Source organism: Balaenoptera acutorostrata, chromosome 10 (genome assembly GCF_949987535.1).
Source record: "Balaenoptera acutorostrata chromosome 10, mBalAcu1.1, whole genome shotgun sequence".
In the NCBI taxonomy this organism is placed as follows: Eukaryota; Metazoa; Chordata; class Mammalia; order Artiodactyla; family Balaenopteridae; genus Balaenoptera; species Balaenoptera acutorostrata.
In genome coordinates this window covers 93,493,719-93,509,759 of record NC_080073.1, presented here as the reverse complement: position 1 = coordinate 93,509,759, position 16,041 = coordinate 93,493,719, and the positions used below count along the sequence as shown (strand labels likewise).

The following is a 16,041-nucleotide window of genomic DNA, read 5'->3' as shown; positions in this document are numbered from 1 at the left end:
ATGCCGAGCTTGGACGAGGTTTCAGGTAATCTCTCCCTCAAACAGTGCAACCCTCAGAAACTGTCACATGCGGTGACTTTAAACCTGGTTTAAGTTAAATGACCAAAAACTACAGAGCTTAGATAAAGGAACTAGGGCTTTAAAGGCTTGACTTGATGACAGGAGATTTAAGTTTTAATAAACTATAGAAGATTGCCATTAAGGGGCTTGGTAAAAGGACCCTGAGAACCTGGGCCTGCAGGGTAAAGGTAGACACAGGGCCATTTTCCGCAGTGGCATCTGGGAGCCATCAGCACTGCAGTCCTCAGGAGCCTTCCTTGCAGCATGGCCTGGGTGACTCGCCCAGATGGATGTTTCCACCCCCTGACAGCGCTGGGGCCAGTCATGAGCTGGCAGTGAACCTCAGCTCCTTTTTTTGTTGCCGTATAAAGCGGCTGAGTCACAGAGGAGGGGTCAGGCGTCGGGGCCCCGGATGAAAGAGCTGTGAGGACTGTCTCACAGAGAATGCATTTTGGAGTGATTCAGGAGGGTACTTTCACATATAACAACTGCTGAAAAAGCAGCTGTTCTGCACCTCTACCTGCTCGACAGTGTTAGCCACTGTGTCCCTCTGACACAGAGGCAGACCTGACTCAATATCTCTTCTGGACTGTGGGGTGCACAAGATTGACAGCACTTGAGGGGAGGTGAGAACAAAGCCCAAACCAAACACAGTCATTCAGGACTCTGGAGAACTTCTGACAGGAGGGAGAATGCTAATAGTATTATTCCTGGCTAGGTTCCAAGCCAGAGTACTCCAATAACATGATTCCCTAGGCACAGCCTCTTGTTGGGATGAGAGAGAAGAGAGGAGAGCCTGGGATTGCAGTAGAATCCATAAAATCTTCACACATAACTGTCACTGACCCAAATCCACATTTACCACTGCTTTCAGCTCTCTTACAAGTAGCAGGGCCTCTCTGAACCTCAGTTTCCTCATCTGTAAAATGGGGGCAATATCAGTTTCTACTGATTTGGTGTTTTGACAATTAAATGACCTGCTGCAGGTAAAGGCATGAGCACAGTGCTGGGAAACTAGTGCTCAGAACTCTATTGTCTATTGTTGTTATTATTATCCACCCCTCTAAACACACCTAACTAAGTTAAGTGATGTCTCTGGGTGCCAAGAAATACTCTAAGGAATAGATGCTGACAAAGAAAGGAAAGTGGAAGAAGGCAGGGCTGGGTGGGATTAAAAAATCTGGGAGTAGAGGTGAGAAGAAAGAGAAGCATACACACACACTCTTGTAAAAAATTTAACAGTATCAGCCTAGCTTACTTATCTCAGAGAAATTTTTCTTAACTGACCTTCACTTACCCGATTCTCTCAATTAACATTCTCTCTTCCATCTGTAAAATACACTGATGCATGCTTACTGCACACTAAATCACCCAACTGGTAGACAACTCTCTGGACTCCCACCAGCTGAGTTATGTTCTCACAAAGGGTCAGTTGTGTTTGCTCCTGAGCTGGTTTGTGTCAGTTACACTTCTCTGTAATTACATAATTAACAAATGCAAAAAGAGAGTTGCTGGTTCTAAGAAAACTAGTTTGGATGCTTAGGTGAGCCCCTAAAAGAACTGTCAGATTAGGTATGGGTAAGAATTTGTAAGACTGTAAAAGAGAAAGAAAAATCTAGAAGGATTCTGCAGTCAGTGTTTCATAAATGTCTTTTAAGATGGCATGCACCATTTATAGTGAATCTCTAACAAACTTTTCACATAGTCAACTACTACTGCTTCTCATAACCACAGGGAAAACTTCCACAGTTTTGATAAACTTAACAGCTAACAATTATGAGTGTTTATTCTACACAAGACACTTGCTGAGGTCTTCATATACACTTGAATAGTAAAATAATGAATCAATACAATATGCTATAACAAATATTTTGGAAGTCTGCTTAAAAAATTGGTTCTATTTTGGCTACTGTCAACTTTTAGAATGTAAATTTGGATGCACAGTTGAACAATATGAAACAGAAATCATTTCTACCTCTGAGCCCATAAACTCTCCCATCATAGGAACAGAATCAAACATGGCTATTCTCCCCACGGCAACAGCCATAGCTAGGAGGCACTCAGCTGTCCCTTCACGGTACAAAGCAACGTTAGCAGAACAAGAATCAGACGTAGAACATTTCTCCTGAATTGCAGGGTATTACAATGCCTGAAAACACAGGTTTCAGCAAATCTGAGCAACATACCATATGGTGAGAACTGCCATATAATTTCTAAGTCAACAATTTAGAATCTCTCAGGTCAGGAAATGTTCTTGTCCATATAGATACCCAGATATGCCACCACTAGACTGATTTTTATTTTTGGTATGAAGATTTATAGAAAAACGGGTTTATGAAAAATATTCTCCTGCTAGGAAGAAAAGCAAAACCAAGATTACTGGAAGTCATTGTTATTTAAACAACATGACACATTTTAGACAGTGATAAAAAATGTATTGATTTATTATCGAGAAGCCCTTAAATGAAATTAGTAGTGATTTAAACATTTAAAAAGGTCTATTATCTGTTATGATGCTCTCAAGTTTATCAGTATTCACTATAATAACACTATAATCCTAAATGTTGATCTATGTTTATGTGTATGTATATATGGGCTTGGGGAGAGGAAACGGATTTATGTAGAAATGCCATGCTTTGGGTGCCTAATTTTGCAGGTTACTTCTGTTTTTTCTTAGCCCTGGCACAAGGGTTTTTGCTTAAAGATTCAGAATTATGCACAGACTCGCTAACCAAAAGGTGCTAATAAGAGATAATATATTTAAATTGTGAAATGTCTCAAAGCATGATTCAATGCAATTCAAATGGCTTAACAAACAAGCCTTTGATTTGACTCTGAAAAGTCCACTGCAACAGCTGTGTGGCCAGCATAAAATGTCTGATTCATGTTTAATCTGAGAGCTGGAAGAGGTCTGAGATCATTCTAGGCTATATATCCTCCTTTCACAGATGAAGAAACAGACATCCCCAAAGTTTAGCAGTTTGTGGCAAAACCAGGTCTCATATATACCAGCACACACAATGCATTGTCTCTCCAAAGGACTGATGCTACTATCCTTACTACTGCTACAACGTGACAGTGATAAAGATAATGATGAATATTTTTTAAATTTATTTATTTATTTATTTTTGGCTGCACTGGGTCTTCGTTGCTGCGTGCGGGCTTCCTCTAGTTGTGGCGAGCGGGAGCTACTCTTCACTGCGGGGCGCGGGCTTCTCATTGCAGTGGCTTCTCTTGCTGTGGAGCACAGGCTCTAGAGTGCAGGCTCAGTAGCTGTGGCACACGGGCTCAGTAGTTGTGGCTCCCGGGCTCTAGAACGCAGGCTCAGTAGTTGTGGCGCACGGGCTTAGTTGCTCCGAGGCTTGTGGGATCTTCCCAGACCAGGGCTCGAACCCATGTCCCCTGCATTGGCAGGCAGATTCTTAACCACTGCGCCACCAGGGAAGCCCTGATGATAAATATTAAGTGAGCATTTCCTGTGGTTTAAGTACTTTACATGAACAGGTCATTTAGTCCTCAAATCTACCCAATGAGATCAGAACTATTACCAGCCTTATTTAACCTAAGAGGAAACAGAACTCACCCGACCTTACATAGATAAAAGGTGGGGGAGGCAGGACTGGAACCCAGGCAGTTCGATTTAAAAGCCCACATGCTTCCACCACTCCACCCAACCCACTGCAGTGCCATTATACCTACTATAGAATTATGGGTTTCTAAATCAGTCCGAGAGTGGAAGCTCTTGCTTGCTATAGCTTTTAATGAATAGAGTAACGTAAAACATAATTGAGAATTTAACATTTGACACACCCCATGAAACTGAGAGCCTCTCTTTGCTCTTTCAATCCATGCACTCATCTATCTCTCTCCCCTCTCCCTCCTCCTCTCTGCCCCCCAAGTTTTGAGAGCCGCCTCAAGAGCTCTGATTCAGTATCAATGATGCCATTATTCATGGAGTCTGACAAATAGGTCAGTTTCAGGAACTATGTGCTTCCCCTTCTCCGTTTCTTCTATGTCCCATCAGAGAATGAATGCTTCTATCTTAATGTTTCTATTCACAATTAAGAAGGAACTGTTTTTTTTTAATTAAAGAGAAGGGAAATCAAACTATACTCCAATATAAAATAAAAATTAAATTTAAAAAAAGAGAAAGGAAATCATATTAGTATAGAAACCAATCAACTAATCTACTAGTAATATATTCACTAGGCAAATTATTTACAATGAGTGCAAAAAACCCTGAAAGAATAGCAAGCAAGAACTTTACTTTTTGCTGAGGTGGTCACAGAATTTGTACAATAATGGGGATACCTAAAGAATAAGAAACTGTCTCCTCACATTTTGTAAATAGACTCTGCTCCATCGACTAAGAGAATCCTATTTCAGGGCTAATACCAGGAACATGGTATTAGATGTGATCATGCAAGCTAAAATTTAGTAAAGTTTAAGCTATCAAAATGTTTAAAAATCATTTTTAACTTTTAAAATACTTCGGCACATACTATTTGTAATGAAGAGCTACAGAAATCTTGAGTTTCACATTTTAATTTTATCATCTGTACTTAATAAAATTATCTCTAGTTAAAAAAAAAAAAAAGTTTGTCCTACATTCAGAGGTATGAGTGATACACTGCAGAAAGCTAGAATGGTCTCTATGGGCAGTAATGGAGGATGTGATTGTAGAGATACGGAAAAGAAAGAGAAAAACAATCTTCCTAAAGCATTATTTTAACCCCATCACTCCAATAGCCCCTCCCCTATTTTTCACCATATCATCTACACTTCTTAGTCTAGCTTTTAAACTTTCCTATTATCTGGCCTCACTTAACACGTACAAGTAGGTCTCCCACTGATTCCCCCGCAAAATGCATCTTTTGCTCAGACCAGTGTCATACGCCATGCTCACTCCCACTTCTGCATCCTCACTTACAGAAAAGCCAAACGAAGTATCATGTATGGGCACCTTCCATTGGTCAGCTCATTAAGTTACCTACTGAACCCTTATAACAACATATAAGACAGGTATTATCACTGCCATGTTTCCCATTTTACAGAAAAGAAATTGTAACTCAGAGAGATTAAATTGTCTAAGAGAACCAAAGCAAGCTTCCTGAGACTTAAACCCAGGGTGGAGTTCAGAGTCCGTGTGCTTTCCTTGATACCGTATTGCTTCCTCTCGTCTGGATGCCCTCCATACTGCCCCGTGGCTAAATCTATGCTAAACTTTTATATCCAGTTTCAGCCCCATCTCCTCTATGATGCCTTCCCAGGCAACTTCAGTCTTTCCACATTTTGCCTCTCCTTGGGTTTTCTATAGTACTTAAAACCTGTAAAATTTAGAGTTTAAATACTATCTCAAAATGTTTACTGTTGTTTGTCATGCATTCTTTTGCTTTCCAACTTAGGTTATAATTTCTCAAGGGCTTCCTAGGCTGCACACACAGTAGAAGTTTCATGAATACTTAAGGAACTATTCTGAGACTTTCTGGCTTCCTAGGTGAAATAAGAAGAAACACTGGGCTGGAGCATAGAAGGGGTGGTGGGGAGTCAGGGAGCAGAGGGTGGGGAAGGTAGACGGGGCTATAAAATAAAGGATCTTAAATGTCATCCAAAGAGTACAGATTTTTATCTATAAGTGATGAGGAGTCCTCTAAAGTATTTGACAATTGCATAAGAGTTCTAATTCAGGGAGCTATATCTGACTATATCCTGAATAATATCAACTGAACAGAGTGAGAGATTGGACTTTGTATAGCCATAGCATTTGTCCTCCTCTGTTTCTGTCACAGTATGAAGAGTTTTACTTTTGTTTACTTAAATCCAAAAGCACACAACCAGCACAAAATTATACTGTGCTAACAGTCAAGGCCGACTCTCCTAGGCTCTGCAGAATTTATTATATAGACTCCCAAAGGACTGAAAAAAAGACAAATTAATTAAAACCAACAATAAGAACTATTTACTCACATTAATAAAATGCATTGCTGAAGTTGCAGGAATGATGTTTGGAAAGAAAGGCTCATTTACCCAATGTGAGCAATGGAAGGAATTTTCCTAGTTCCAGCCATTAACTTTTGAAAAAATTATACATCAAATAATTTCTCAACAGATTTGCTTTACGTGGCAAGGAAAAGGCTATCAATAAACAAAATTTCCTACATGCAAGTAACTTCTTTTACCCTCTAATCTTTTAAGATCTACATCCTCTCCATCATCCCCTCACTGTTTTTCTTTCTTCCTTCCTTCCTTTCTCTTTCTTTCAATCTTTCTTTCTTTCTCTCTCTTTCTTTCTTTCGTAAATGGGAAAGTCATTCAGCTGACATTCTTATAAGTAGAAATAAGGAGGAAACGCTCATTAAGACTATATATCTAAGAAAAAGGGGTCACAGTCAGAAGGGAAGGAACAAAGACTTCCTCCACAAAAACAAATGCTTCTCTCTTGAGATAAAGTAATTTTAACTCCTAGGAAAGGTGAAGATTCACCTGTGATCACAAATAAAATTAGCAGTCATCTGTATTTAACGGAGTAGGGATAAAATGCCTCAAGGAAGGAACAATAGCAAAATGTGGGGCCTTGAGGCAATGTTTCCCCGAGGAATGTACAGTTTTAGTTCATATCACCACTGACTACTTTAGAACACTCAGGAGGCAAGGGGGCCCTGGAAACCAACAGCATCTGTGCTTTCCTTGCTTAAACGGAGCAGTGCCTTCCCTGAAAGTTAGAGGCAAGGAAAGGAACAGCACATTAAACCTCCTCTTCGTGTGAGAACCACAACAGCTTCCACTGACGGCTTGAGGTGGTCCCCCGTTATCTCTAATCCTTGGAACACCTCTGAGGACACTTCATACCCCCTTCAGGTAAAGAACCTGAAGCTTAATGAGTTTGGGAAAAAACCTGTCCGAGGCTTCTCAGCAAGTAAATGGCTGAACCAGATCCTAAAACCAAATCTTACTGACTTCAAAGCCCACGTGCCAGAATTGGAAAGAATGAGTGCAAATTTTATGGGAAAAACAGAACTCCAGAATAATTAAAGAAAACAGACATAATGGAAGAAGAGGCCAGAGGCCCAACCGTCAAATGCAGAGAGAGAGCCAACTTACCAGCGTATTTTGTAGTGTTAGATTCATCCATGGACCAAAAGCAATAATCAAACGCAAATACCTGAATGAAAGAACAAAACATTAAACTTAAAAATTAATTAACTTCCATGAGTAAATCAGACTGAAAAAAAATTCACTGATGAAGATGAGGGTGCCTGCTACTGTCTTATTAAAAAAAAAAAAAAAACAAACGAAAAAACACCATAGGTTTGATGCTTTATTAACCCTCAAGTTTCTTTCAGACTAAATTGATGGTTATTTTCTTGTATTAGACTAAGGTGCATATAGAAATTACTACTTATCCATAATTCAAACAAGGAGACATCTTAGCCAAAATTTTTTAAATGATACATTTAGTTAGAAAGAACAATGGCTTCTCTCCCAAGTCCACGGTTCCAGCATCTGCTGAAACTCTCCAGCCAGACCTTCCATGGCGTCACAAGAAACACTAAAGTGATCAACTTTCATTTAAACCAGTTCCTTCTAACTTTCCATGATGCTACCATTTCTAGCATAGCCAAAGCTTTGTCAAAACTCCCCACGTTCCCAGAAATCTTGGACACCCAGTCTTCGGCCAAGTATTGTTAATAAATCAATAATTCACTCTCGCATGCTTTAGTTTTCTGCATAGTTACTGAATGCCTACTATGTGCTAGGAATGGCTGATGCTGCCTCCATAAGGACACACATCTAATCACTGTTTTCCACGCATATGACCACCACTCATGTTCCAGCCATCATTAGCAAATGCGTCGGGCAACGTTCCCCAAAGTGCGCACCAAGGAACAGCAGTTTCATGAGACAGTCCATGAAATAAAGATTACATCAATCAGAAATGGTAGATATTTTACCCTGCTTAAGATTTTCTATGCAATTCTCAATATTAAAGTCTCTGAAAAGTCCTCCAGCAAATAAACCCATTTAGTTGTGTAACTTTTTTATTTCTCAGTTACTTTTGGTGAGGAGAGTAACACCTACGAACATGCCTTGAAACCAGTGTTTCTCAGCATACTCCTCAAGCAAACTGGCTCAGGTGACTCAGAAGTGACTTTCACAGGCTCCTTGTTACAGCCTTCCCCCACCTTGCAACTCTAATGGTAAATTACAATCCTAAAGGGACAGAGACCCTTTAATGCTTAATCATTGCCAAGGGATCGTAAGCACTGAGCAATCAGAACCCAAGCACTTTGACCTGGCACTTGAGACTGGCCATATGAGACCCTTCCAGCCTATGTCTCCCAACTTCCTTAAGCTTCAGCTGAACTTTCCGTACCTTGGAGTTGCTAAGTACAATTCCACCTCTGTCATTTTCTTTATTTCCACCCTTCAGAATGCTTCATACTCCTTAAGGCCCAGTTCAATATATTTTTCTTCCAGGAAGTATTCCTTGGTTAAACCCAAAGGGATTTGCTTTCTCTTCTCTGAACTCTCACAACACTGTTTAATCCTTTTTTTGTGTGACTCCTATCCCAATTATTTTATTTTTCACTTATCATGTATATGATGTGTGCATATGTTTTATCTCCCCTGGTAGACAAAGATCCTTAAAAGCAGGAACCATACCTAATTCATATTTGTATCCTGCACTGTCCATAGTAGTTACTTTCTAATTATTTATTAAATGATTACTGTCATTGAGAACTTGCAAGAAAGAAGGTACTTTCCACATCATCAAAAGACTAAGTTATGGGCTTCCATGGTGGCGCAGTGGTTGAGAATCTGCCTGCTAATGCAGGGGACACAGGTTCGAGCCCTGGTCTGGGAAGATCCCACATGCCGCGGAGCAACTAGGCCCGTGAGCCACAACTACTGAGCCTGCGCGTCTGGAGCCTGTGCTCCGCAACAAGAGAGGCCGCGATAGTAAGAGGCCCGTGCACTGCGATGAAGAGTGGCCCCCGCTTGCCACAACTAGAGAAAGCCCTCACACAGAAACGAAGACCCAACACAGCCAAAAAATAAATAAATTAAAAAAAAAAAAAGACTAAGTTATGCTCTGAATAGTTTCAGCACTACATGTACTTTAATGCTTTTAAAACTGATTCAGGTACACACACAACTTACATCATCAACCTCAAATCCAAATTCAGTTTTGTTATTTATACAAACATTCACTCTGGTCTTATGACAACCAAGATTAAAACGAACAGCTATGAAACAATAGTTTCAGCCAACAGAGTGTGAAATATTTACTGCATTCAAGGGCTCTTCCAAAGACTTGAGAGACCACACAGGCGTAATCCAGTTAATCTTCCTGCCTCAAGGCAGGACTGAACTTCAACACTTCTCCTGAGAGATGAAGATCTGTCTTGTTTTTAAACATTTCCAGAAAAGGAGATTCTACAACCTCCCTTTAATGGCATCTTATAACACTTAACTTTCAATCCCAGGACATTTTCCTTTCCTTTTGACCTAAATCAACTCTCCTTACTTTAAATGGCCAACAGAGGCTACTTTCCAATTTCTAGGTATGTTCATTGTTTCCCTCTAAAGTCTCAATGAATTCCTCTTAGTAGTTGCTACATACAGTGAAATAATAATTTATTTCCTGTATGTTAATTTTTCATACCTACCTAAAACTTGTATTTAACAGCTTGCTATTTTGCATACAAGGTTAGAAAGCTAGAGATTTACATTCACAGTAATGTTACTTGAAATAAAATGAAATCCACCCCAAAACTGGGGGGTCTACCCTTAGTAATAATCATTCCAAATTCTGTGCCAACTTTCATTTCTAACAAATGGTTAATAGTCTAAAGTTGTTTTTGCTCATAAAAAGGAAGATAACAATTTTTCATTTTAGGCATTCACCCTCCCAAATTCAGACAAATGTTAAAACTCTGCAGAGGAAAAAGGGCCCTGATAGTATTGGCAGACATAATTGTCTTTTCTTGCCAAATACTGGCCTCTCCCTGAACTGAATTATGTCTCGAATTTCAAAACCTTTGATCACAAGCATTTTAGAATGGTCATCTCCCTCAAACCAGTCATGGATTACAGGTTATGCTTTTACTCAACATTTGTCAGTAAGAAAGTTGAAGCCCAGAAATCTGAGGGATTTCCCTAAAAACTCAAAGCAACTGAAAAGATTCTTGTTATCATTTTTTTATTTAATGCAGGTTACCAGTGATCCCCCCTCCTCCTATGAAATTCCACAGCACTCTATAGCTTCCGTGGCACTAGTTCACATGTGCTCCTGTTTTATGGCTTAGTTCAACTGGTGTGGGTCTCACCTCCACTCAAAGGTGAACCCGTTGGGGGCAGGGGCTTTGTCTCATGCTAGTGCCTGGGTCAGTACCTCATATAGAGCAGCCACTGTATGTAATATTTTTTCAATAAATAAACATAATACCAGAAGAAGTTGGAATGCAGATAAGAACACGGAATGAACATGAGGAACTGTTATGAAAACGTAGAAGTTCAAACTGCAAGATAGATTTTTAGTGTTGCATTACTTTCAGATGCACATTTTCGGGGAACCTGGTTCCTTCAAGGGTCAAATACAGATTTGGTCACTAGATGAGTCCTCTTCAGCACCACCATTCCAGGGTTCACGTGGATAAACAAGTATGGCCACATCAAGTATAATTTGTAGTTTGCACAGAATTAGAACAATTATTTGTTGCTAGAATAATTATTTGGTATGACTGTTATGAAAACAGTGTTAAAGATGTTTAAAATAATTTCTTTGTCTTAGGTAGCCCAATCATTTCCCTTGCAATCTTCTTAGTACTATAAACAAACTAGTATTCACAAACTATTTCTTCTTTTCATGGCTAAAAATTTAATTATAATTTAATCACAAAGGTTTGTTAACAAAAGAGGACATGATTTTCTTATTTTCTAATACAAAATCATTGACATTTCAAAAGAGGTAACAAAACCATTTTCTTGAGTTATTCTTTAGAAACTAACCACTTCAAATAAAATAATTTTTTTCAAAGCCAGCACATTATACTAGAGAAATATATTTACTCAAGACTTCTAACTAATTTCATTAGAATTCCTAAATGTTTATTTCACCTATTCATTATGAAGTCACTAGTATCTTAATTAGAGTGTGGCAGACAGGGGACTTTTTTTTTTTTGAACATCTTTATTGGAGTATCATTGCTTTACAATGGTGTGTTAGTTTCTGCTTTATAGCAAAGTGAATCAGCTATACATATACTCTTGCGTCTCTCTCCCCCTCTCCCTATCCCACCCCTCTGGGGGTCACAAAGCACTGAGCTGATCTCCCTGTGCTATGTGACTGCTTCCCACTAGCTAGCTATTTTACATTTGGTAGTATGTACAAGTCCATGCCACTCTCTCACTTCGTCCCAGCTTACACTTGCCCCTCCCCGTGTCCTCAAATCGATTCTCTACGTCTGCATCTTTATTCCTGTCCTGCACCTAGGTTCATCAGAACCATTTTTTCTATTTTTTTTTTTAGATTCCAATTATATGTGTTAGGATACGGTATTTGTTTTTCTCTTTCTCACTTACTACACTCTGTATGACAGATTCTAGGTCCATCCACCTCACTACAAATAACTCAATTTCGTTTCTTTTTATGGCTGAGTAATATTCCATTGTATATGTGTGCCACATCTTCTTTACCCATTTATCTGTGGATGGATACTTAGGTTGCTTCCATGTCCTGGCTCTTGTAAATAGAGCTGCAATGAACATTGTGGTACATGACTCTTTTTTTTTAAGTTTTATTTATTTTATTTTTTATTTATTTATGGCTGTGTTGGGTCTTCATTTCTGTGCAAGGGCTTTCTCTAGTTGCGGCAAGTGGGGGCCACTCTTCATCACGGTGCGCGGGCCTCTCATTATCACGGTCTCTCTTGTTGCGGAGCACAGGCTCCAGACACGCAGGCTCAGCAATTGTGGCTCACGGGCCTAGTTGCTCCGCGGCATGTGGGATCTTCCCAGACCAGGGCTCGAACCCGTGTCCCCTGCATTGGCAGGCAGATTCTCAACAACTGCGCCACCAGGGAAGCCCCACATGACTCTTTTTGAATTATGGTTTTCTCAGGGTATATGCCCAGTAGTGGGATTGCTGGGTCATATGGTAGTTCTATTTTTACTAAGGGACCTCCATACTGTTCTCCATAGTGGCTGTATCAATTTACATTCCCACAAACAGTGCAAGAGGGTTCCCTTTTCTCCACACCTTCTCCAGTATTATTTGTAGATTTTATGATGATGGACATTCTGACTGGTGTGAGGTGATACCTCACTGTAGTTTTGATTTGCATTTCTCTAATGATTAGTGATGTTGAGCATTCTTTCATGTGTGTTTGTTGGCAATCTGTATATCTTCTTGGGAGAACTGTCTATTTAGGTCTGCTGCCCATTTTTGGATTGAGTTGTTTTTTTGATACTGAGCTGCATGAGCTGCTTGTAAGTTTTGGACATTAATCCTTTGTCAGTTGCTTCATTTGTAAATATTTTCTCCCATTCTGAGGGTTGTCTTTTCATCTTATGTTTTCCTTTGCTGTGCAAAAGCTTTTAAGTTTCATTAGGTCCCATTTGTTTCTTTTTGTTTTTATTTCCATTTCTCTAGGAGGTGGGTCAAAAAGGATCTTGCTGTGATTTATGTCATACAATGTTCTGCCTATGTTTTCCTCTAAGAGTTTTATAGTATCTGGCCTTACATTTAGGTCTTTAATCCATTTTGAGTTTATTTTTGTGTATGGTGTTAGGGAGTGTTCTAATTTCATTCTTTTACACGTAGTTGTCCAGTTTTCCCAGCACCACTTATTGAAGAGGCTGTCTTTTCTCCACTGTATATTCTCGCCTCCTTTATCAAAAATAAGGTGACCATATGTGCATGGGTTTATCTCTGTGCTTTCTATCCTGTTCCACTGATCTATATTTCTGTTTTTGTCCCAGTACCACACTGTCTTGATTATTATAGCTTTGTAGTATAGTCTGAAGTCAGGGAGCCTGATTCCTCCAGCTCCGTTTTTCTTTCTCAAGATTGCTTTGGTTATTTGGGTCTTTTGTGTCTCCATACAAATAGTGAAATTTTTTGTTCCAGCTCTGTGAAAAATGCTACTGGTAGTTTGATAGGGATTGCATTGAATCTGTAGATTGCTTTGGGTAGTATAGTCATTTTCACAATGTTGATTCTTCCAATCCAAGAACACGGTATATCTCTCCATCTGTTTGTATCATCTTTAATTGCTTTCATTAGTGTCTTATAGTTTTCTGCATATAAGTTTTTTGTCTCCTTAGGTAGGTTTATTCCTAGGCATTTTATTCTTTTTGTTGAAGTGGTAAATAGCAGTGTTCCCTTAATTTCTCTTTCTGATTTTTCATCATTAGTGTATAGGAATATAAGAGATTTCTGTGCATTAATTTTGTATGCTGTTACTTTACCAAATTCAGTGATTAGCTCTAGTAGTTTTCTGGTAGAGTCTTTAGGATTCTCTATGTATAGTATCATGTCATCTGCAAACAGTGACAGCTTTACTTCTTCTTTTCCAATTTGGATTCCTTTTATTTCTTTTCCTTCTCTGGTTGCTGTGGCTAAAACTTCCAAAACTATGTTGAATAACAGTGATGAGAGTGGGCAACCTTGTCTTGTTCCTTTTCTTAGTGGAAATGGTTTCAGTTTTTCACCACTGAGAACGATGTTGGCTGTGGGTCTGTCATATATGGCCTTTATTATGTTGAGGTAGGTCCCCTCTATGCCTACTTTCTGGAGGGTTTTTATCATAAATGGGTGTTGAATTTTGTTGAAAGCTTTTTCTGCATCCATTGAGATAATCATGTGGTTTTTATCCTTCAATCTGGTAATATGGTGTATCACATTGATTGATTTGCATATATTGAAGAATCCTTGCATCCCTGGGATAAACCCCACTTGATCATGGTGTATGATCCTTTTAATGTGCTGTTGGATTCTGTTTGCTAGTACTTTGTTGAGGATTTTTGCATCTATGTTCATCAGTGATATTGGCCTGTAGTTTTCTTTCTTTGTGACATCTTGGTCTGGTTTTGGTATCAGGGTGATGCTGGTCTCGTAGAATGAGTTGGGGAATATTCCTCCCTCTGCTATACTTTGGAAGAGTTTGAGAAGGATAGGTGTTAGCTCTTCTCTAAATGTTTGATATAATTCACCTGTGAGGCCATCTGGTCCTGGGCTTTTGTTTGTTGGAAGACTTTTAATCACAGTTTCAATTTCAGTGCTTGTGATTGGTCTGTTCATATTTTCTATTTCTTCCTGGCTCAGTCTCGTAAGGCTGTGCTTTTCTAAGGATTTGTCCATTTCTTCCAGGTTGTCCATTTTATTGGCATATAGTTGCTTGTAGTAATCTCTCATGATCCTTTGTATTTCTGCAGTGTCAGTTGTTACTTCCTCCTTTTTCATTTCTAATTCTATTGACTTGAGTCTTCTCTTTTTTTCTCGATAAATCTGGCTAATGGTATCAATTTTATCTTCTCAAAGAACCAGCTTTTAGTTTTATTGATCTTTGCTATCGTTTCCTTCATTTCTTTTTCATTTATTTCTGATCTGATCTTTATGATTTCTTTCCTTCGGCTAACTTTGCGGTTTTTTTGTTGTTCTTTCTCTAACTGCTTTAGGTGTATGGTTAGGTTGTTTATTTGAGCTTTTTCTTGTTTCTTGAGGTAGGATTGTATTGCTATAAACTTCCCTCTTAGAACTGCTTTGGCTGCATCCCATAGGTTTTGGGTAGTCGTGTTTTCCTTGTCATTTGTTTCTAGATATTTTTTGATTTCCTCTTTGATTTCTTCAGTGATCTCTTGGTTACTTAGGAGTGTACAGCTTAGTCTCCATGTGTTTGTATTTTTTACAGGTTTTTTTCCTGTAATTGATATCTAGTCTCATAGAGTTGTGGTTGGAAAAGATACTTGACACAATTTCAATTTTCTTAAATTTACCAAGGCTTGATTTGTGACCCAAGATATGATGTATCCTGGAGAATGTTCCATGAGCACTTGAGAAGAATGTGCATTCTGTTGTTTTTGGATGGAATGTCCTATAAATATCAATTAAGTCCATCTTGGTTAATGTATCATTTAAAGCTTGTGTTTCCTTATTGATTTTTATTGTGGATGATCTGTCCATTGGTGAAAGTGGGGTGTTAAAGTCCCCTACTATGATTGTTACTGTCGATTTCCCCTTTTATGGCTGTTAGCATTTGCCTTATGTATTGAGGTGCTCCTATGTTGGGTGCATAAATATTTACAATTGTTATTATCTTCTTCTTGGATGGATCCCTTGACCATCATGTAGAGTCCTTTGTCTCTTGTAATAGTCTTTATTTTAAAGTCTATTTTGTCTGATATGAGAATTGCTACTCCAGCTTTCTTTTGATTTCCATTTGCATGGAATCTTTTTCCATCTCCTTACTTTCAGTCTGTATGTGTCCCTTGGTCTGAAGTGGGTCTCTTGTAGACAGCATATATATGGGTCTTGTTTTTGTATCCATTCAGCCAGTCTATGTCTTTTGGTGGGAGCATTTAATCCATTTACATTTAAGGTAATTATCGATATGTATGTTCCTATTACCATTTTCTTAATTGTTTTGGGTTTGTTATTGTACGTCTTTTTCTTCTCTTGTGTTTCCTGCCTAGAGAAGTTCCTTTAGCATTTGTTGTAAAGCTGGTTTGGTGGTGCTGAATTCTCTTAGCTTTCACTTGTCTGTAAAGGTTTTAAGTTCTCCATCGAATCTGAATGAGATCCTTGCTGGGTAATCTTGGTTGTAGGTTTTTTTTTGTTTTGTTTTGTTTTGTTTTGTTTTTTTTCACACACACACACTGTATTTTATTTTTACAAGAGATAAATAGACTGACACCAAGCATTGTACATGGATGATCACAACAAAAGCAACAATGATTGCAATTACCAAACATGAAACA

General features: G+C 38.8%; 1 protein-coding gene across 1 annotated transcript in view; it reads right to left on the bottom strand.

Annotated features, from left to right (window-relative positions):
- KIF13A (kinesin family member 13A) overlaps positions 1-16,041 on the bottom strand; it is a 214,488-nt gene that overhangs the window by 91,789 nt on the left and 106,658 nt on the right. Inside the window, 1 exon segment of the mRNA XM_057554367.1 lies at positions 7,162-7,222. Coding sequence (XP_057410350.1) covers positions 7,162-7,222 — 61 coding nt within the window.